This window comes from Seriola lalandi, unplaced genomic scaffold, assembly GCF_002814215.2.
Source record: "Seriola lalandi dorsalis isolate HSWRI2012SDOR001 ecotype SW California unplaced genomic scaffold, Sedor1 jcf7180002054256, whole genome shotgun sequence".
NCBI lineage: Eukaryota > Metazoa > Chordata > Actinopteri > Carangiformes > Carangidae > Seriola > Seriola lalandi.
In genome coordinates, this window is record NW_019524809.1 from 20,316 (window position 1) to 42,105 (window position 21,790).

Genomic DNA, 21,790 nt, shown 5'->3' on the forward strand with positions numbered 1-21,790 from the left:
CAACATGGCTACAAGACATAGGGACCAATGGATGAAAGAAAAACAAACCCAAAACAGAGACTATCTGGATTACTGTAGGTTTAACAGTGATGTGAATAATGTAATGCGACTGAAATAACAATATGGGAAGTGTGGGCATTAGTCAGTGGTCTGGTCTTAAGGTTTAGTGCTGTTGGTGAGTCTATGACTGCTCAGTGTCAATGTTGACACACAAGAGCATTCAAGCTAAACCCAGCAGGTTTTCAGTGACATTTAATGATATGACAATGACACAAAGTCTGAGACACCACTTACAGTAATATCTGACTATTGAGCAGGTACATATCTCTATATACAGTTACGTTTGATTATATTATTATTATATTATGTATAAATATATCTACTAAAATCAGTCAAATGTATCAAACCTACATTCCGTACAAAAACTCTAATCTTTAAAAGTTTGAGACAAGGCATGACAACACCATTAATCCCACAGCGCAAAGATTCATCCAAACAACTTCACACTCAGCACTGCACCTCCTTTGGTCCTGAGCAACACACCCTGCAGTGTGTGCGGTCAGTTGGTTTATTACTGCCGGAGTTGGCTGCTCTACTCCAATCACATCTGGGTGTTGGCGTAGAAAGTGCCATCGCCTTTTCTTCAAACCCTGACATGCACATATTCCCTATAGGTGCCACATAGATACGGGTCACATCAGAAAATAAAATATTTACATCCTTAAAACATGTTTTCACAGAGACTCTACAGAGCACTTTCTATGACTGATTTGTTAGAGGTGCTTTACATATTTCAACATAGTTTTGGAACGAGTAATGTTGAACTAGTTAGTTATTTTCACTTTTTCTTACGTGTCTTGGTGGACATTTTGAGAATCACGTCCACTTCCGGCTTCCCCTTGACCAAATCTGGATTTCATGGTTCAGTCACTGCCAAATTTAAATTTTAAGATAATCTATGGGTGACATTTTCTGGTATCAGTGTTTAAAACAAACACTTGAAGCGATTTTTTGATCTGTTAACACACAATATTAACAGTAACACAAGACACTGGCTGAGGCTTCAGTTCTTCTCAGAGATTGTCTTTATCTAATTTATCATAATTATGTTTGAAAAAATGTGTGAAAATGTGTATGCAGATTTGTTGATGTGACTCTAGGCCTGGCTAATTTAAAAAGGCAGAGCCCGGGTTCCATGGTTACTGTAACGTGAACTGAAACTGAACCTGGCTTCAGACGGCAGGTATTTTTCTGAAGAGTGACACAGCCTGCTTTTCTTCCTCGTGCCGTTTGGTAAGGAGCTCCAGTCTGGTCAGCTGGGCCACATCCAAGCCCTGCAAGCAAGGAGCGTGCTCAGAAAAACCTTCAGCCTGGTGTGTCTGTCTCTGTTTTGGTTGAGACTGGACAGGGGGTTTGGCTATGGTCTTGGCATATTCCAAGGCCTACGAGACAGAGAGAAAGAGAGAAGTTCAAATTACTAAGTTGTGTATACAAGCTACAGTGAAAAATGGCCCTGGTCCTCCAGAAATATCCACATCTGTCTACTATGTTCTACAATACAAGGCACACACCACAGCTGAGGAACTTTAATGATACACTGAATATAATACATCATATGTTTATGTATAATTCTCCATTGGTGACAGCATAACTGTTAGTGGAGTTAATTTTGTAAAACATTTAAACATTTTGAAAAAATTCTCTTACAAAGTGAAATAGCAGGTGCAGAGCAGGTTCATTTCAGAGGATCAAATTAAAGCCTGTCAACAACCCACCCAACTTCTGACCAGTCAGATCACTGGAAAACCAAAGACATATTATTCCTACAGGATCCTGACAAGGACAAAACATTTTTACAGTTAAGTGATAAATAATATACTAGCAGTAGATATTTTCAGAGATCAGTGGAATCGTTTCGCTGCTTCTTTCCACATGTTCACTCTGGTTTTAAAACAACTTCTAACAAACACTAAACGAATACATACAGTGATGCTTTTATTCTTCTTCCATTACTGCAGCCCAGAATAACATGAAGAGACTCTGTGATGAAAATCTAATGAATGAACATGTTGAGTCAGTTTGACCTCATCAGACATGATGAACTACTTCTCTTCTCTTTGACAGCAGCAACAGTCCCACAATACTTTTTTTCTTTTATGCATCACATATTCATAACAATCAGTTTGATCATCATCAGACAACAGAGAAAAAAAATACTCAGTTAAAAACCTAATGATTGTTGTTCTATTTTATTGTTGGGTCTGACAGTGTTGCTCAATGTAATAACTCGCTTCTTTGACATGAAAAGATATCCTGGGTATGTTAAACTCGCTTCATAGTACAAACCTCAGTTGTACAGGATCATTTCATTTTTTCTTATTGAGTCTGTCAAACATTTATGTGGCATGATGACCATACATGCACATGAACGAACACACCCATAAATACAGTATGTACATACTTGCCATGAATTGGGGACCATACACATGTGCACATCTATGCAACACATGTAAAATGATTGTGATTTTATTTTGTCATTTTGTCAGTGTCATGATTTTTATATTATTATGTATGATAATGCCACTCTTTATTATGTTCTCAATTGAACTAATGTACTCTTGGTAGTGAAGATATGTTGTGACCTTTTAAAGCCTAACCAGGGGCAGGAGTTATAAATTAGCCTTGGCTACAAATCCTGCATGCAACAACACACACAGATACAGATTAGACATACAGATTAAAAAAAGGTTTATTTGATATAGACAAGCTGATGTAGCTAATGATAAATGTATATTTAATAAGAATTATTATTATTATTATTATTATTATTATTATTATTATTATTATGATCTAAAACCATGTCAATGTTCTAACCTTCATGGTGGGTGATGGGTGAACAGCAGAGCTCCCTGCACTTTATAGATGCTCTTTATTTGGGTAGCAATGTGAAATAGGGGCAACAGTTTCCAGAATATCAATTACTGTAATACCACTCAACTAAAATATCATCACTATATACTGTATATATCCCACTAACTCAGTTCATTCGTAAAGTGCTGTCACACATTTCACTTTTATTTTGATGGTTTAATTTGATCCTCTCCATTGATGTCAGTCACCTGTGGTCAATGTGTGCTCAATTCACAAGGAAAAATGAAAATTACACCAAACCAAAAAACAAGTCATTTTTTTACACTGTTTCACTTGTTTTTTCCAGTGTTCATGGACATCGGAAAAACGATTTTCTCATTTTTTTCATTTTTGTTTTTGATAGGAAAACAGATCATTTCATACCCTGACCAACAATGCTCCTCGATTCCATGTACATACCTTTTATACAGAATGGCAAGGCAGAATAAAGGCGCAACATTCCCGCCTTGAACATGCTGTTTAAAAGCGAGGCTGAATTTACAGACACACTCAAAAAGTAAATACACACACACCTTCATCCTGGGAACTTTCTTGTCACTGCCTTCCAGGTCCTTGGCTGGTAGAAAGGGAATCCTACTTATCTTTTTGTTCTGCTCACGGACCACATTTGAATACAGCTTCTGTCGTTTTATTTTTTCAGCATGATGATGGTGAAAGAGTGAGAGGGAGTGAGAGAGAAGAGAGGGGGGGGGAACAGAAGCAGATTATAAAAGGGGGTTTAATTAACTGAGCCATTTCTCCCTTAAGGCCCTTCCCTTTGTGCATCCCCTCGGCAGAGCCTCTCCACCTAGCCCAACAAAACCAAACACAGCTAGCCATTCAGCGGGCCTATCCACATTTACACATATCATTCACTAATAGGTTTGGCCCTGGAGATGCACAGGACTCAATCTAGTGTAAATTGGCCAAACATGCTCACTTTTTACAACTGGGGATTAACAAAAGATATATCAAAGCACAAAGAGCACTTAACTTCTTTGGGGTACTCTCATTTGCTTTGTATTTGCAATTTTATCGGTGGAACAGCACGGGGGCCTTTAAATGATGAACTCAGACAATTGGAAGAGGGTCAGTGGATACACAATGACAGTAGTGGACATCAGGATTTAGGCACAGGAGACTAAAAAACAGCTAATCATGTTTGTCCGAAAAGAATTCTAATCACATTTTTTTTTCCATATGAGTCCCTCCTTATAGCTTATATTGCCTAACAGCAAATCAATACAACATCCTGCAACGTAGGGAAACATGTTCTTCTCTATCATCCTCTCTTTTATGGCTAGAAAAGGCAGCGAGGTTCTCAAATATAGAAAGCAGAAAAATGTAGTTGCTACATACCAAAGTCAACACGGGGATTTCATCCTCATATTAGTGAAAAGCTCTATAATTCATTTTTAAATGCATGGAAAAAATACAAGACGGCTAACATGGAAGTTACAGGGGTTGATGTGGCTTCTTTCTGCCCAGTGGGAACAAAGAGTGATTCCACATCCACTTCATTCTGTCTCTCTCTCAATCGGAAGTTTGTTTCAGTTTTCTGTTTTGAACTTTTTCATCTCCTGGCAGTAAGATTACCCACACCTTTCTACATGTGTTCAGAATAAGAAGACTTTAGAGAGCATAAGATGTGCTGCCAAATGCAGAAGCACCTTTCCGTGGCCAAACACAGATGTGGCTGTGTGTGAATAGTTTTACCAATAGCCCTTTTAAATGTTCAGATATATTTATTATTTCTGAATTTTTACATCTTGTTTATAATGATTTTTCAGTTTACATACCCTAAATTAGCCACTTAGCATCATCCATCTTCAAGATCCTGAAGTTTGATTGGATCTGTATTTTTTGAATGCAATCAATTATACACTTGATGTCTGTGTAAAAACCCTGACCTCAATTGTTTCCAATATAATTTTCTGATCATACTCCACACATCTTGTCTCCACGTTCTCCACATTCTTTACATCACAGTAACATGAATACATTTTCAAGGAAAATACAACCAAGTCTGACATATCAGCAGCTGTAATCCAAAGTACAGGAAGTGGCATCACCCTCCAAACACCAAGGGCAGTATAACCAGATTACAGCCATGTTGATCATGCATTTTGTGTGAGCAATTTTTGGATCTGTGTGCAGAGTTTTGAAAAATAAAAATAGACCTAGTTTAGAAAATGTTTGAAAAACCAGTTGTAAAAAACTGTACTTGTAAATTCGCACAATATAATTGCTGTAGGTGAGTAAATCAAAAATGATAAACATGGAACTATGCATAATAAAAATAGACAAAGAAAAATATGCAATCAAACTTAGAACATATTATATTTATTTACTATAGAAACTGTAACATAATGTATAATTTATTATTCATTTTACTTGTTTTATTCTTATTTATTTTACTCATTGCTGCCTGTTGTTCCTTGTATTGACCAAAGTGTGCTGACCTGTTGCCTCTGACATATAATTACTTTTTACTGTAAGTTGTGTGTATGGACTGGGTAAGCTGTAAAAGAATTGTCCTTCTTGGGATAAACAAAGCTGTCTTAATCAGAAACTGAATCTGAATAGCACCAATTATAGTACAGTAAATTCACACTACTTACAGTATATATGTATGTACTACATATTGTGTGTGTGACTAGCCTTGAAAAACTGTCTTGATAAATGAAGCCACATAACACAAGCTGGTTGTGTAGGTCAAAGAGTTACTGATAATGCTTGCTGATATGGTAGTGACAGGTGCTGCAGTTCAGTACTTACTCTCTTTTCAATGGCTGTGTAGTCAGGATGCGGGCCTCGCAGATCCATGTCTGTCTTCAGCTTCTTGTATGCCAGACAGATAGATAGATAGATAGATAGATAGATAGATAGATAGATAGATAGATAGATAGATAGATAGATAGATAGATAGATAGATAGATAGATAGATAGATAGATAGATAGATAGATAGAGAGAGCGAGAAAGAGATATAGAGAGATAGAGGGGGGTTAAAATGGTACATTGTTGCACTAAATACAGTGATAGAAAAATGCCTGGCAGATGACATGAAAAGAGAGAGAGAGGCTCTAAGTGAGTGACACTGTCGTCACCAAACATTTTGTAAAAATAAAAATAATAGCTTTCTCTCCTCAGCTATTTGAGGAAGACTTTTTCACACACAGAAACTGATTTTATTTTTTTTAGCTATGCTAGTGACATGGCTCCAGGGATAGCAATGGCAATGCCAAGAAATTTTGTAAAGATGCCCAGAGGATGTATCCTAATGACTTTGATAAGCCTCTGTCTTTTCATCTAGCACCAACACTTTTCTCTTATTCAGTGAATATCTCAAAAATTACTTGATGGATTGGCTCAAAAGTCTGTCGAGACATTCATGGTTCTTTCCCAGGCAACGCATCATAATGACTTTTCTAGCGTCAGCATGTCACTTATTGCCATGTCTATGGTATTGAATCAACTGTCTCAACAACTATCAGATGATTTGCCTGGAAATTTGGTTTAGATATACTGATATGTTCCCCTCAATAACTTAGTGATCTTAATGCTACTACTACTAACATTCACATCAGCAGCATCTGTACTTTGTATTTAATGCTAATCATCAAATTTTAGCACAATAACAGACTAAATGAAGATGTTGATTGTGGTGAACCTGCAAACTGTTAACATCAACAGGTTGACACTGTCATTGTGAGCAGAATAGAATTAGCATTTAGCTCAAAGCACCGCAAAACCAAACTGCAGCCTCACAGAGACATGACATGGCTGTAGACTATTGGTATTCTTTAATGATACTTTTACACTCAAGTGATTATACACATGATCCTTGATTGTGCACTGCAGTTCAATGAGATCACCTCCTAATCAAACAATATGTTTACTATTGTTATTTAGATGGTAAATTTGTGTCACTTTAAAGGGTGTTCCTTTTATGTATGTCCATACTGGCTGTCTGAGTCATGCTAGTTATCCAATGTATTCAAAATAAAGCAGGACTCTATTATACTACTATACATTAGTTTGTATGCACCAGTGTTTTTTCCTTAGGAAACCAAAAAAATAAAAAAAATAAAATGAAACAAATAGTGTTTAGAGTGCACACAGTGCATGAGCTTTTAAAGGACTTTGCCACCATACACTGCATCACATACAATATTTCCTTATTAGGCTCCAATATGATACTGGGGTGCTTTTCTCAGGAACACTGATGCTGAGATGAATTGAACATGAATGAATTGATACAAGTCTTATGGGCAAAGAAATGATGACGGATGACAGATGTACTATATAGCGTTCCTTCACAGGTGCTGGAGATGATTTGTGTGTGACCATGTGTACATGGGTGCATTCAATCCACAAGCTGTCCCAGACAAAAGGGAGCTAATCATTCCAGATTGCACTGGCTCCTTTTAGAAAGGAGGATTTCAGTTTGCTGGACACAACAGGGTACCTTTCTTTCCAAGCCCGCTCCCCTCTCTCCCCAACCCCTAAGTCATGCTCATCTGCTTTCACGCAGCCAGACTGCTTTACAAATTGAGCCTGTAATCTTGTCAGACATGATGGCTAACATGGTGGGAGAGATGGAAGGTCAAGGGGTGTTCCTGTGGTGTTAGTCACCACAGGAGGACTATATGAAGGCTCCAGTGTGAATGCAACCCTTAAGCATTTAATCATATGTTCTAGCCTTTCTTGGGTCCACCTATCTGAACTGTTCGTTGGTAGGTGATGTAAAAATTATACAGCAATGTTATCAATAACATTATTGTTTTTTTGTCATAGTAATGAACAATAAATAGGATACATTATACATATAATCAATCTGTCTCTGTTCATGCCAGAATTGCCTTGTTTGCCTGCAGTTGGTGTCCTAATGCTGTTGGGAATCTTTTGGATAGTTTGTCATTTCCAACAAGTCCTCCAATCTAAACAACCATATAGGTGCTTTTTTCAAAAACCATATAATTTGTTTTTTCATCCCTCTGATACGACCAATAGGAGTATCTCCTGAAATAGCACCCCTATGGCAGCATGTTTACCGGACCTCAGTTGTCACGGTTACCATAATAAACAAGGCTGTACCGAGAGCGGCGTACCCAATGTTGCCGTGGTTACTATAATAACGGTCATGGCTTGGTTAGGTTGAGGCACAAAAATTACTTGGTTAGGTTTAAGCATTAAAACTATTTGGTTAGGGTTAAGAAAAGATCACGATTTGGGTTAAAATAAGTAGTTCCTCAACATCAGATGATCTTTGCTGTCATGGTTACAATAATAACAACGAAGGTCATGGATAATAAAAACAATATAAACTACTGGTTTCACATGGGAATCAAACACCAATCTCCTGTGTCATATTCCTATGTGGATTTTGACACTCTTTATACTATGTAACCGCACTTTTCCCTTTGCTCCTGTCATAATAACTACGACCACTAGATATTGCCTAACAACAAAATGTAACTGTGGAACATAATAATCTGCTGCACAAATGACCTGTGGGCTCGTTTTTTCACAGGAGGACAGTCTCGAGATCCCGTAACTTACTTGTGTTATGGCAATTAAAGCACAGCAGTGAAAATGCTATGTTTTAAATATCATATGTGTGTTTGTATGTAGTCCGTTTACAGCAGTGCTGTGGTTGATTTCACCTGTAACACTTCACTCGAACAACATTAATTATTTTTGCAGTAGTTAACTTGCACTTTAATTTAATAACTGCTAACGAGAACTAAATTTGTCGACCCAGGAAAAGGCAGGTTTGCTGAGTCACTTTCCACTCACTACTGCACAGTTCAGTCCCATAAACCAGAGAGGGGAGAAAACAACAGCAGCCAAATCATTAAATGCAAATGGGCTTCTTTAGTGGCCCTGCGCCTCACAGACTCTCTCCCCTCTAATCACCTTATCCTCTAACACATCTTCAAATGGCTTTCAGAGCCTGCAGCTCTGTGGTTTATATAGTCATCATCTTATAGCAATTAAGTGTATCTTAGTGGCGCTAGACAATTAACCTGATGTTTTATGCCCTCTGTTACCAGAGCACTCCTGCTGGATTATGCAGTCCCTGCTTGGACACAGCTGAGGGGATTATTTGGGACTTCAAAGGGGAATTTATTTGTGTAACCTCTCGTGTATGTGGGGATTAAAGGTGAATGCCACTCAACTGAAGAATTCATGTCACTTTTGTTAAATGAAACTGCATAATGTGTTCTTATTTTTCTAACTTGAACATGATTATTCAGTATGTGCTGAATGAGTTTTCTGGCCCTGTTTAAAACACAGTTTAAAAATGCTAATGAATTAAGTACATCACAGTATCTTTACACAGCAACAAAACAAAGTTATTCCAAGTCATTGACCGTTTGTGACGCAGCATTAAGAACCAGAGTGCAGTCTAAATAACTGTCACCACTGAAGGTCTACAACCACAAAAAAGGGCTACATAAAGGATTTATATGTTAATGATGGGAGCAAACATTTGTTATGGTGATTTGGGACAACACTTTTTCATTGAGACTAGTGCCAATCACTCTATAGCCCAGTGGCTCCCAAACTTTTTCACATCAAGGACACCTAACGTGACACGAATTAGACAACGGACCCCCATTTTGTACCAGGGTCCCGAATCCAATAAGATTTTTGCTTTTAGATGTTTTATTCCAGAAAGTGTTTGAAACCCATGACTAAAATAGTCGCACATTCTGTCATTGTATTGCTTATGGAAGGAATTATAGTAGAAACAAATCATTCACCTTTTTTTATGAGGAACTCCCTCAGGGACCCCTTGGGGTCCCTGGACCCCACTTTGAGAACCACTGGTATAAACAATGTATGCAAAGCACCCTGTATGCTTTCTGAATACTCAGTGGAGGTATTTTTTGTTTTTATCTGATTAGATGTCAGACACAGAGACAGTTTCAGACACACAATAATAAACACAAACATGTTAACAAACTCACAGAGAGCACATACCTTGTTAGTAACTCTTGCCCTCAGCTGCTTCAGTTTCTCCATCTGAACCAGGTAGCTGTCGGAGCTGCTTCCATGGATGGGGTTGACTGTATTCACACTTTGACTAGGGTTCATCTTAGGCTCTTTTCCTGTCATTGGCTTCCCTATAGGCGGAAGAACTCTGCACGAGCCCAGGCCCTGTGACGAGGCAGTAGTTGGTGTCCTGGTAAGGTTTTGTGGAAACTGTTTGGTGTGAACCTCATTTAAACTCAAAGTCTGGTCATCACCTTCACAGGATGGCCACTGTAATGCAGTTGTCCTGAAACACAAAGTTATTGGTGGATTGGTGAATGAAGGGCACCATTATAATAGATAATGATCATGATAACATTTTCATATAGTGTATCAGACACAGTTTTTAACTCATTTTCTTTGTGTCAGTGCCAGTGCTGTCATTTTACATAGAATACAAGTTTGCTGTCATTCCAATGTTACTTGAAATGTTATTCGATGCTGTAGTCATCCAGTTTTTTCAACAGGATCCTCAACATGTAAAATCTTTCTCACCTCTGGTCAATAACAAACAGTATAAGTGGTTTACCTTTGCCATGGGTTAGGGCCACTCTCCAGGTTTCGGTGATGAAGCTGTGCATATAGCCCTTCCTGAGACATGTGGGAGGACCTTCCTGGATTTGTTAGTTGACACCCTGGGTACAAGGCAAGTTGAACGTCAGATGGGGGGCTCCAATGAGGACGACCATGAAGAGATGCTAAGTTGATGAAGGCATCCTGGCCCTTCTGCTGGAGTAATGAAAGAAGATTGGATGATGTGTTGAGGTTGATGTTGAGGTGGATGGTGGGGGGCAAAGGCTGTGATGAGGCCATCTTTTTAGGTTTCTGCTGCGTTACATCAGCCGGCCTTGCTAATAGGGAACTCAAACAGTCTCCCAGCTCAGCTTTGACCACCACGGCAGGGGATGGCTGCTGTCGAGAGAGGTTGGGGTATTCTTTCCGCTGGGCTTTTTTCTCCTTGTTGATCTGGGTGATCTGAGGTTAGAGTGGGATTAACAGTTTGAGGATAACATTTGTTCATTAATGTAGTGCATATAGAGTGCACAGGGGTGTTAATTCACAAAACCCAAACATATGTCCATATGTCCACTGTTTCTGAACATTTACTCCTCTGCCTTTCTGTGAAATATATTAAAGTTTAACACTACCTATTTCTGAAGGTGGTGTGAAGCACAAAGCTCCAACTCTAAATTTACCCATATTTACAACACAAACAAAGCAAAAACAGACAAACAAGAGCTCTGAGTGAAAGGCACAATTCTTTCCTAAGAATAAGAAGGGCTGGCACTCTTCTTTGCATGAACTGAGCAAATTATGTTGCACAAGGTCTATGAGCATGTATCTCATGCATCTAATGCCGCTGATTTGGCAAACGCCAGCTTTTCCCATTCCACTGAGAAAACATTAACACTCCTCTGCTTGGCAGTGTTAAGGTGGCTGCTCAAGTGCTCAAAATAATAATGCTTCTCCAACCCTCTCCTTTTTTACTCCGACTCCTCTTTCTGTTTTTTTTTTAAACCGTCTCTGTCAAGCTCCAGTGAAACAATGCCATCAGTGACTGGGTCCACATTCCCTAAAGGAAACTAAAAGCCAGGGTACTGTGCAGCAGCTAGATGATGTTTGTTAGAACGTAGGCAACCAAGCTTCCACACCCACAATACTGCAAAACAAATTAGATTTTATTTGATTTTTGTAGTGTTGTTTGGGATGACAGTGTCAACCAAGTGAAAAGAATAGAGGAGGGGTCCTACCCATAACTGCTGTGTTTTCTGGAGACACATCAGCTCGGGGGCTGAGCTGTCCTCCTGATTTTCTGCAGTGGCCGTCTCCTTAAGAGTTTCATGCACCTTTAAACAGAACACAAAGGTAAAGCGACATGCTGATACAGAAGCAACAAAACAAAAACAAGTCCTTCATATTTTTCCTGTCTATACACCGGAACAAATATCTTCATTAAGACCAGTGCCAGCCTATTGACACCTATACAGGGGGATCAATATTGCATCCATAACTATCAATGCCTGTCTTCTTCATTTCAATTTAATATTACATTAATATACTATTGTAGTTGTTCCTAATGTATCTATTTCTGGCATGGAATATGTTGTGTTAATGCTGTAATGAAAAATCATTTTGTTAACTCCAGGACTTCCCCCAGGGGCAGAGGACCATCTGAGTGGATCGATGGTATTGACAGGCTGAAGACTTTTCACTGAATACCTCTAATTCGGTGTGGTTGAATAGGTGAAGGTCAGGAGGAACAAGTGGATCCAGGTTGAACACATCTATCACGTGTGTTTGCGATTTCATCTAACAGGCTGAAATGTTACGATTATTCTGAGAACAGAAAAATTCTGGGCTCTAATGGACAAACCACCCAAACCTAACAATGTTTCGATAAGTTAGCTGTATGATCCTTTGTCTACAGCTTTCAGGCTAATTTGGATTGTTTGTTTGTTCAGTAATTGAACTATACATTAATTCATAAACAAAATAGATGGATCTTTTGTTTTCCAAATGACTTTTAGAAAATTTGGATGCTGTTACAGATGAACGAGGACAGAGCAGCTGTTTGAAGATCAGGAGCAGGTGTCAGTGACTACTGTATGTCCACCAGTGTATACACACACACACACACACACACACACACACACACACAAACACTTTGTACCTCTCACCTTTACCCATTCCCCCTGCCATTGCCTTTTGTCACCCATTATAAAAATCCCAATCAGTTGAGAGCAAATGATAGGCCTGTATTGCATTTAGAGCATGGTAAGCTGTGTAATATCTTTTCTACTAAATTGGGAGGCCCGTAATTGCTTCTCTGCGAGACGATGTCACAACAAAGTCTGGCAATTGCAGCTAGTGTATTACCTCCTGTACCCGGGAAACATCTGCTTTTCGCAATGAAGACTTCAAAGAGACTGTGGATCTTGAATTGCATTTAGCTGCTATTGTGGCCAGCCCAGGTAATCTTGATTAGGTGTTTAGGCCGAGGCAGGGTATACAGTGGCAGAGAGCTCCCCAGAGCTTTGGTCTAAAGCTATTAAAAGATTGTACATTATGTTCCCCTGGCTTTGAAGTGAGGGCCTGCAAGAGGAGAAGGGACTCTGAGGGCTGAGTGCAATAGCAGAAGATTGATCTGCTACTTCTGTCTTTATCAAAGGAGGCCTATGCCCCGTTGGATCCAATCATTGCTACCGCCACTCTGCCACTTGTCCGGGCTAAACATTTGCTGCATTAGGAAGTTGTGTACATTTAATAACACGTCTAATTATAACAAGTTGCCTTCAGATGGCCACTCTCTTCAAAAGACCAAATGGGTTATTTTAAAAGGGCCTTGTAACAACTGGCTCGTCTGGACTCATATTGATTTGTGAAACTGATGCGATTTGTACATGTGGAGTGTTGCTATCTTTTGCAAGTGGAAACAGACAAGGAAGAGCTGGAGGACGCAAAGGACGCTCTGTGATAAAAGTGATGTGTGGTTATCCTAATTATGAATGAATATTGTTTTTGGATTTTAAGATGTCTTTCTCTAACCTTCACTATTAAGATTTTTCAAAAATCTAACATATGTATTATTTCTTTGATCTTCAAATATTTAATTTAGTGTGTGTGAAAATAAACTGTCCTATTTCAAAACAAGAGACCAGAGAACAAAATGTCAATCTCACCAAGAGACAGAGGAGGCTGCCTTAATAACAAACTAGTTACTCTGTAGACAGTTTGTGTATTTAATTTCAGGTTAACAAATTTCACCTTGAGCGATTGCCACTAATCACTTAATTCAGTGTCCTATTCAATAATTATCCAAAGAGAGTTTCCATGATGTTGGCTTCTAAAGAGTCTTGGATCTTGAACTGTCCAAGTTCATACAACTTTCATGTGTTAATTCAGTTTTAGGGTGGATTGTTTTTCTGTAAGCATGCTAATCACAGCGCTACAGTAAAAAAACAGACTTTAGGGAGATTTGTTCTTATTACAAAATATGGTTTTAAAAAATGACTTTGTTTTGAGCCGATTTCTGATAAGCTTTGTTGATATGTTACACTTTTGCCGTAACACATCCGATCAATTCATAAATTAATCCTGTAATGAAACAAGAAACAGACCAAATGCAAATTGGTACCCCCTTCTTTTATGCCCTATGTCCCTCATTAAGTAAGAGACGTCTTTGGGGAGACGGAGAAATGGAAAACTAACAAGCGAATTCAGAGGGAAAACGACAAAACACAAGGGTTGAGGAGAGGGAAAGGCTCTGGCTCTGTTTACCATTGCACAAAGCTAACGGCTCTTGACTATGTAAATGGTGATGATATGAGACATTGTGGAGGGCTGGGGCTCAGATGGGTGAACAAGGTTGTTGGTATTATAGCCAGCAAACAGTCTTGTGGCCCAACAAATGGGGAATGCGGGCCATCCTGACCAATTATGCCACTGTGCCAGGTGCAGGGATGTCTAAGAGCCTATTGGTAACCATGCGTCTCTGATGTTCTTGTTGTACACATCAGCTCATAATAAGCACTGCATAGCCAGACATGGCCCTTTTCATAAGGTGGAGGAGAAGGCAGATGAAAACAGCTATGCTCCTTTGCCAAATTAATTTTCCAGACTGGGTCAGAGAAAATATCATAGAATATAGGCATAAGCATAAGCTCGGCTGATGAAGAAGCAAGGAAAGAAGGAAAAATAGAAAAAAAAATGAAGGAGCTTGTTCCATATTCTGCTCATGAGACAAGCTGCATTCAAGCAACTGCCCATTAATAGTGTCCAAGATTAGAATAAGCTTTCAAGAGTAAATATACTGACACTTGGCTATGTGCATAGTAAATACAGATATAAAAAATACATAGCATATGTTCAGCATGTGCACTCACAAGCCCCACAACTGACCTCTATGTTTAAAACATCTTAACATTGTTAGAATGTAGCCAGGGTGCAATGGATTAAAGTCCCTGCAAAACACACCACACCACTATCATCAGGATCACCTTCATTTAATAATACTACAAAAACTATAGTTACTGCGTAAAAAAGGAAAACATCTCAATCATAACTACAACCTCATCTCCTCTGTGCATTTCTGAAACAAAAACAACCTAAATTGTAAAACGAAAAAGCTCCTTCAAAGAGGCCAGTACATTAAATAGATATAGTTAATCTGTCTATCACAAAACAATGACCTGTAAGGATGTTACCAAACAGATCACAAAAACACAATGTAAACTGTCACAGTTTAAAACTGGGATTTGAAGCACTTATATATTTTATCCCAGTATTTCCAGTGGTCTGTCCCCAGTCAAACTTAATCCTCAGTCATGCAACTGCAACAATAGCACAGCAGTCCAAGATTCATTATCAATACTAGTGCAGCTCCTGGTGTCTGTTTCTGTAATTGCAACCTGTTTGAAGAGAGTGCCTGTTTGAGGGTGACCGGTACTGTGCTGCTGTCACATTTCAAAGGTCAAATTCTTATTCTGTGATTAATAAGCACAAGCTGTTGGTTGAGAAAACTACATTCTGTATGCACCTCACTCACATTAATGGGCATCTGCTGTTTAAGTGAATACACCCTCACATAGGAGCCACGTTTGGATGTGCTGCGCCCCAGGGTTGTCTTGTTGCGTTCCACTATGTCCTCCATGGGTCTTTCTAGCTTCTTGTTCGATAAAACATCATGACTCGTCAATTTGGGTGTGTTGGTTTTCTGGATGGGTCTTCCTTGTGCGCATCTTGGTTCTTCCTGGTAGTGGGTCTGAAATTCTGTAGTATCAGTTTCTGGTGATCTGCATTGTAAATCACGGTTGTGACATTGGGTGGATGTTACAGAGTTAGTCTGACCATCTTGTGGGTGAAGGTAATACGGCTGGTCAGACTCACTGCCAGCCATTTGAGGTGTCACCATAACAGCTTGACTTGTGTCTACACTGTATCTGTATCCTCCTTTTATTTTCCAATCCCCGTCTGTCACCACACGACTGACTAGAGATCTCCTCAGGGACTTGGTAATATTTCTCAACAGAAATCTGTGGACTCTCATTGAAGTGGCTGTTTCCCTTCAGCTTGGTCCTCCAGTTCGGGTCATAGCGCAGGTCAGAATATGCATCATCAGAGAGCGGCCAGCTGCGAGGTTAGAAAAAGACAATAGAATAAAGATTATTTTCTCAATACAACCAGCCTAACACTGAGATTTGCATAAGTAAGTCACAGCTCTATTACTAAGCTTAATTAACTATACAAATAAAAATAAAAAATAAGAAACTTAATGCAATTATAAAATAATATATTCATATATTTATAGTATAATCTTAATTTCATTATTAATAATTGATTTAATTGTTGGTAAGCAGCTTTATCAATGATATTTCCATTTCCAAAGGAAGTTTTACAGACACCTGAATGCCACATAATCCTGTACTGAGAGGTCAAAGGAACAAGAGGCATTATACCATTATTAGAATGATGATGTCCTCAAACAAAGTATTAGGCCTTATCAGAGACTTCTGAAATTGAAACAGATGAGGGGGATTATGAGCCTGTATTTACAGATAATTTTCGTATTTTCACCTCCAGGCTCACTAATGAGAGTGTATTTGAGAGCTACTAGCGGGGGAATGGTTCACAAACGGCAATTTTCAGCTTATGAAATGGCTTGAAAATTGCAGGCTAAAATGCTCTTTCTGATGGTGATGAAAAGATCTCATTAAACTAAATAGCAGAGAGCCTCTTTGTTGTGCTTACTGGGAGGACGAGGGGAGTCTAATTCTCCTGCCGTGATGTTGTGCATGGGGGGGGCGGGTTGCCTAGGTGTAGGGCCCTTCACTTCGATGAGGCCAAAAGGGTAAGGGATGTCTCTCTAATGGCTAAGACTCAAACAAGTTGTAGAATGCATTATAGACAACATTCAGCTAGGCGTGATGTCTCTAACACATGGCAAAATACCACAGCCCATTATTTCTTGCCCAAGATACAGAAGCCTAAATACAAAAGCCAGTGAAATGTAGTGACAAACACTGAATGGGAAAACGAAAAACTGGTCATGCAGACTATACTCAAATATCCTTTTGCAATTTTGGAGTGAGATATGAGTAAAATATAGTGAAGAGGGATGAATGGAGTTGCTTAAATAGGAATCTTTTGCTTGAATAAGGAATGCCCATTGGGTTTGTAAACTATGCAATGGCTTTGTGTGAAAAGGCTTACCCGCTTTGAGGAGGCAGTAGAGGACTATGAGAACATGATAATGGAAATGAGACTGTGTCCACTGCCTTAGTTCTATGAAATGGAACCTTTTGTGAGAAAATGTCATGTTCATTTTCCTCTGAAACAATGTACTTTGGAAGCGAACCCACACTTGGTGGGCATCAATCTGCACAGGTTAATGACGGGAAAATGGAGAATGGCCTTTTTCTATTTTGGAGGGAGATGACTATCAGACGGGGTCTGAAGGAAAGAGAAGAGGAAACAACGGTACGAGTTGACAAGATTGCAAAAACAGATGAGGTGTTGTCCCCACCATAGATGCCTACCTCACTCCCTCAAAAGAGTGAAAGAGAGATCTCCTTTACAGCAACAATGATCCACGTTAATGGACCACGAGTGACCACTTATTGTGATTCACCCAAACAAAACAAAAATCTCATTTCCCTCAAATGAAAGCTGTTATTCTGAAAGCACCATTCTCACTAAAATGTATGATTGGTGCCTGCATCTCATTAAATCACTGACACAGTTTCATTGTTAAGTGGTGAATGAATGCTATTTATCTTTTATCATCCATGTGCTGTTTAAAAGTAAAGGGTTTGATTGCTGCTGCATTCTCCTCGTTGTACTCCATCTAAGCAGCACTATTATCAGCTTAATTTTAATTAATTTGCCATAGACAGTGAAAGTGACAGTCCAGTTCAATAGGCAAACTGATCAAGGTCAGGCACAAATCTAACTGTGGTGAACATCTTATAATATGTTACATGTTTATAGAATTATTGTAATAGACAAGGCTACACAGCCAATGATGTTAGATTGTCTCCACAACAGTGTCTATACCCTAATCATCTCGACAATAAGCCAAAGTGAAATTAAGATTTAATCACAAAATAACAAATAATTCAGTCATTTTTTACACTATTTTCACCAAGAAATAAAGCAAACGCTGCAGATTCTATTTTAACAGTCAGCCCTTACACGCCACTAACATCAATTACTGCCATCTACTGACCAAACTGCAGAACTCCATATCAGAATTAGCAATACATATAGAGTCAGTTAATGGATATGTCGGGTGATGTCCTTCTTTATTTTTCAATGTTCCATTAAAGGCCAAAGGGAATAGTATTGTGTGTGTGTGTATCCAAAGCCTGGTATATCTCACTCTCCCATTGCACAGAGCTCAATGAGCCAGACTGCTGCACTGAATGACATGCTCCTTCATTACCATGAACACACACAGTGTAGCTTGATTAGATTCAATGCCACACACTCTGTCCTGTTGCCATATATGCCCATCATTGCACCAAATGCACTATATACTCATGTTTTTAATTGCAGCTTAGCTGTTTTAGCGAATAACCAAATCTTTTTTAAGGTCGAATCTGTGACTCATTTTTAAAGATTTACCTCCTCAGTAGGAACCAATGGGTTTCAAGCTCAGAGCCATGGACATGGTTGGGAAGCCAGAAAGTACTGAGAGACTGACTTCACTCTGATTGAACTTTGACCTGCAAAATCAGGAGCCTCTCCAGTTAGTTTGAGAGAGAGGGGTGAAACTGGCCCTCTTCGGGAAATATAGATTGTTTATATTCTCATTTTATCACTGCACAGCAAAATAACAATAGCAGCATATAGGAGATGCTTCAGACAGAGAACCAATGGGATGGCAAAACTAACTGAGGAAATGACAAAGTTTTTGTATTGTCTGGTGTGTAAAGAAGTAAAGAGGAAAACTCATTTAAACTAATTTATAAACAAAGTTAGTGAGGGTGTCTGATTTTTCCATTTACATGAATGAATGAGTCAACCTCAAACAGGAATCTTCTATATATTCATGATCTTGAGCCTCTTGAGAAATTGTCCATGTTAAATATTATATTGTTTCCACTTATATTGACATCACTTACTCTGATTTTTGTAACTCTTGTACAATCATGGAAAATGTTTAACATTTTGCCTATAGCTTTGTTATTACACTTAGTATCACTGATAGCCATTTACCCAATTTGTAAATCTGGAAGTATGTACAGTGGGGTCCAAAAGTCTCAGACCATTTTCCCATTCAAGTGAATGGGAAAGTGGTCTCAGATTTTTTTTTAATCTGTTTTTGTCATACCAGTTTTGATAATAAGGTTTTCCTGTTCATTGTAACTGTTCTGTTGTTCCACAAGGTGGAGCCACATGAAATAAAATCATGAGTAAGAATCACCTTCCAACAGGGTAGCATTTGTTTATGAAATGTTAAAATCCCATTTTTACAAAGATTTAAACCTCCAGTTTTCTTGAATATGTTTCTGGGGATGTGAAACCATGTAGATTTAGTCTGTGGCATAAAAGTGTTCCATTTTAGTTTAAACACTAATCCAAAAATCCAAAAACGTCCAATAATAGATTCAAAATGTATTTTGAAGATAATACATTTGCTTCTCCATCTAAAATTGTAGTTTACAGAGTTGGCCTTTTAGATATTTTGAGAAGCAATATATAAAGAGTGATATGGATTAGCTAGTTTTGATACACCTGCAGATTTGGCCAATAAGCTTCAACCAGAACTAAATACAGTGCAATCAGAAAATACTCAGACCCCTTCAAGTGTTTCACATTGTTATGTTGCAGCTTTATGCTAAAATTAAAAAAAAAAAAATTCCCTCATCTACCATCAGGTGCCTCCCATTTTTCTTGATCATCTTTAAGATTTCCACACCTTGTTTGGAAAGGCACACACCTGTCTATATAAGGTCTCAAAGCTGGCGCTGTCTGAAAAAGCAAGCAAAAACCAGGCCATAGGATAGTCTCAGATGAGCGCAGAGGCAGGATCTATCAAATATCAAAACCTCGAAATAAGTTAGTGTTGTTGCACCTCCAGTTCCCTCATCCCAAACTCAATGGGTTTAATGAATGGGATTTTGGTTATATGCCTGAAATAAGAAAAATTGTTTATCTCCTTCAGGCCCTGCTAAAACCGCAACCACTCATTCAGCCATCTTGGTTCCTGCAGGAAACATGTGTCTTGCCAGGTTTAACACAGAAATGAAACGGAAGTGTATTTTGGTCTGACTGCACTGTAAATGAGTGACTGTGGGCAAAAATATACCATTGTGACTTGTCATGGCATTAAAACGCATGGATGGAGTCAATAATAATGATGGCACCTCACCTTAGATGTCCCCGAAGCCATGATAGTGTGAGCCAGCAGTGTACCGGTACATATGTATATATTTACAGTGTTTCCCATAAAGTTGAACAGAAACAGAACTTATACACCTAAACGGACTGCAGTCATCCTTAAGTCAAAACTTCCCTATTAAGGTCAAATAGCTTAAGGGGGGGGGGGATTTCATACTAATATACAAATTATTGTTAAACAATACACAAATCTTTCTTTCATACAGACAAATTTCTGAAATATCTGTCATATGTTGCTTGTTTTAAGATAACAGTGAGTACAACTGCCTTTAATATATTCATTTCAAGTATTGTCGTTTTGCAAGGCACCACTGGACACCTCACTGTCACTGTAATTGTCATTTAACCTCACAGCCAAGAGAAATAAGAGTGAAAAATTAAGTTAATTCCTCTATAGAAGCTCCGAAATTAAAGAAGAATGCGATATAAACAATGCATATCGTTTGTAACCTTTACGAATTGGGAAATAGCAGCGTTGTCCATCATCTTTTGCCATCACTCTGCAATAAAAGCTAACATTGTCTGTAAGTTCGCTTAGCATCGTGTTTTGCCAAACGACGAGCAGAGGCTACAACAGGCTGGAATAGGCCATGAACTAAGAAGAAACTACCAACTGCATTTCTTGTGTTTACAATGACCATTAAAACGTCGTTAATCTGTTATTCATTTCATTAACTATGCAGATAATAAAGCAAATTATTTTTGTTCAAATACTTACCTATTTTCCTCTGTCACTAGTCTACGCAGCACTGCAACCATGGAAACATGATGCAAACATGCTTGTACACATGTTGCCTACATGATTTCCAAGACTCGCGAGGAGGCGGAGATAAGTGGTTGGGGTCAGGTTAAGCATCAGAAAATACTACTGGGGAGGAGTGTGGGCAAGATTAACTTCGTATTAAGGTAAATATAAACACCTGAAGACGAAGACTTTACCCTGAATCTGCTGTCGAGTTTATATGGAATCAGATTTGTGCCAGTATTATCGAACAAAACTAGGAATTTGAGAGAATAAAAATCGATCAAACAGAAAAAAAAAAAAAAAATCTCAAAGTAAAACGTATAACTTGCAAACAAATGATATTGTGTAATCGTGTAAACTATTAGTCTTTTACTTTTTTGATAATATGTCATTTTGCTTACAGTTCCCTTTACTTCTTTCTCACTGATCACACGGACTTTTGCTCTCACTGCCGGATCTACGGTTGCTCTGCCAGCTCTCTCCTTTGCGTTGCCTGACTTTTTAGTTCTGACCAAATGTATGGTTCTGACACAAACCACTCGCCTGGGCGGGGTTTTCAGAGGTGCGTCCCCATTGGCTAATGATGAGTGACAGCTGAGCTCAGTGACCCGGATGTTATTCAGTAGGAGCAAACATCCCACCAAAGATCCTACTGTCTCTGGTAGATGGTAGATGTGTACACTGTGGACATT

At 38.7% G+C, this 21,790-nt stretch overlaps 1 protein-coding gene across 1 annotated transcript; it reads right to left on the bottom strand.

The window, feature by feature from the left end:
• Positions 1-235: 235 nt before the first annotated feature.
• Positions 236-21,591, bottom strand: jhy (junctional cadherin complex regulator). Its single transcript, XM_023404711.2, is given in 9 exon segments — positions 236-1,442; positions 3,444-3,551; positions 5,689-5,751; positions 9,902-10,199; positions 10,482-10,927; positions 11,704-11,799; positions 15,498-15,908; positions 15,910-16,081; positions 21,072-21,591. Coding segments are annotated over 9 exon segments (1,845 nt in total). The 5' UTR covers positions 21,113-21,591; the 3' UTR covers positions 236-1,232.
• Between the last annotated feature and the right edge of the window lie 199 nt (positions 21,592-21,790).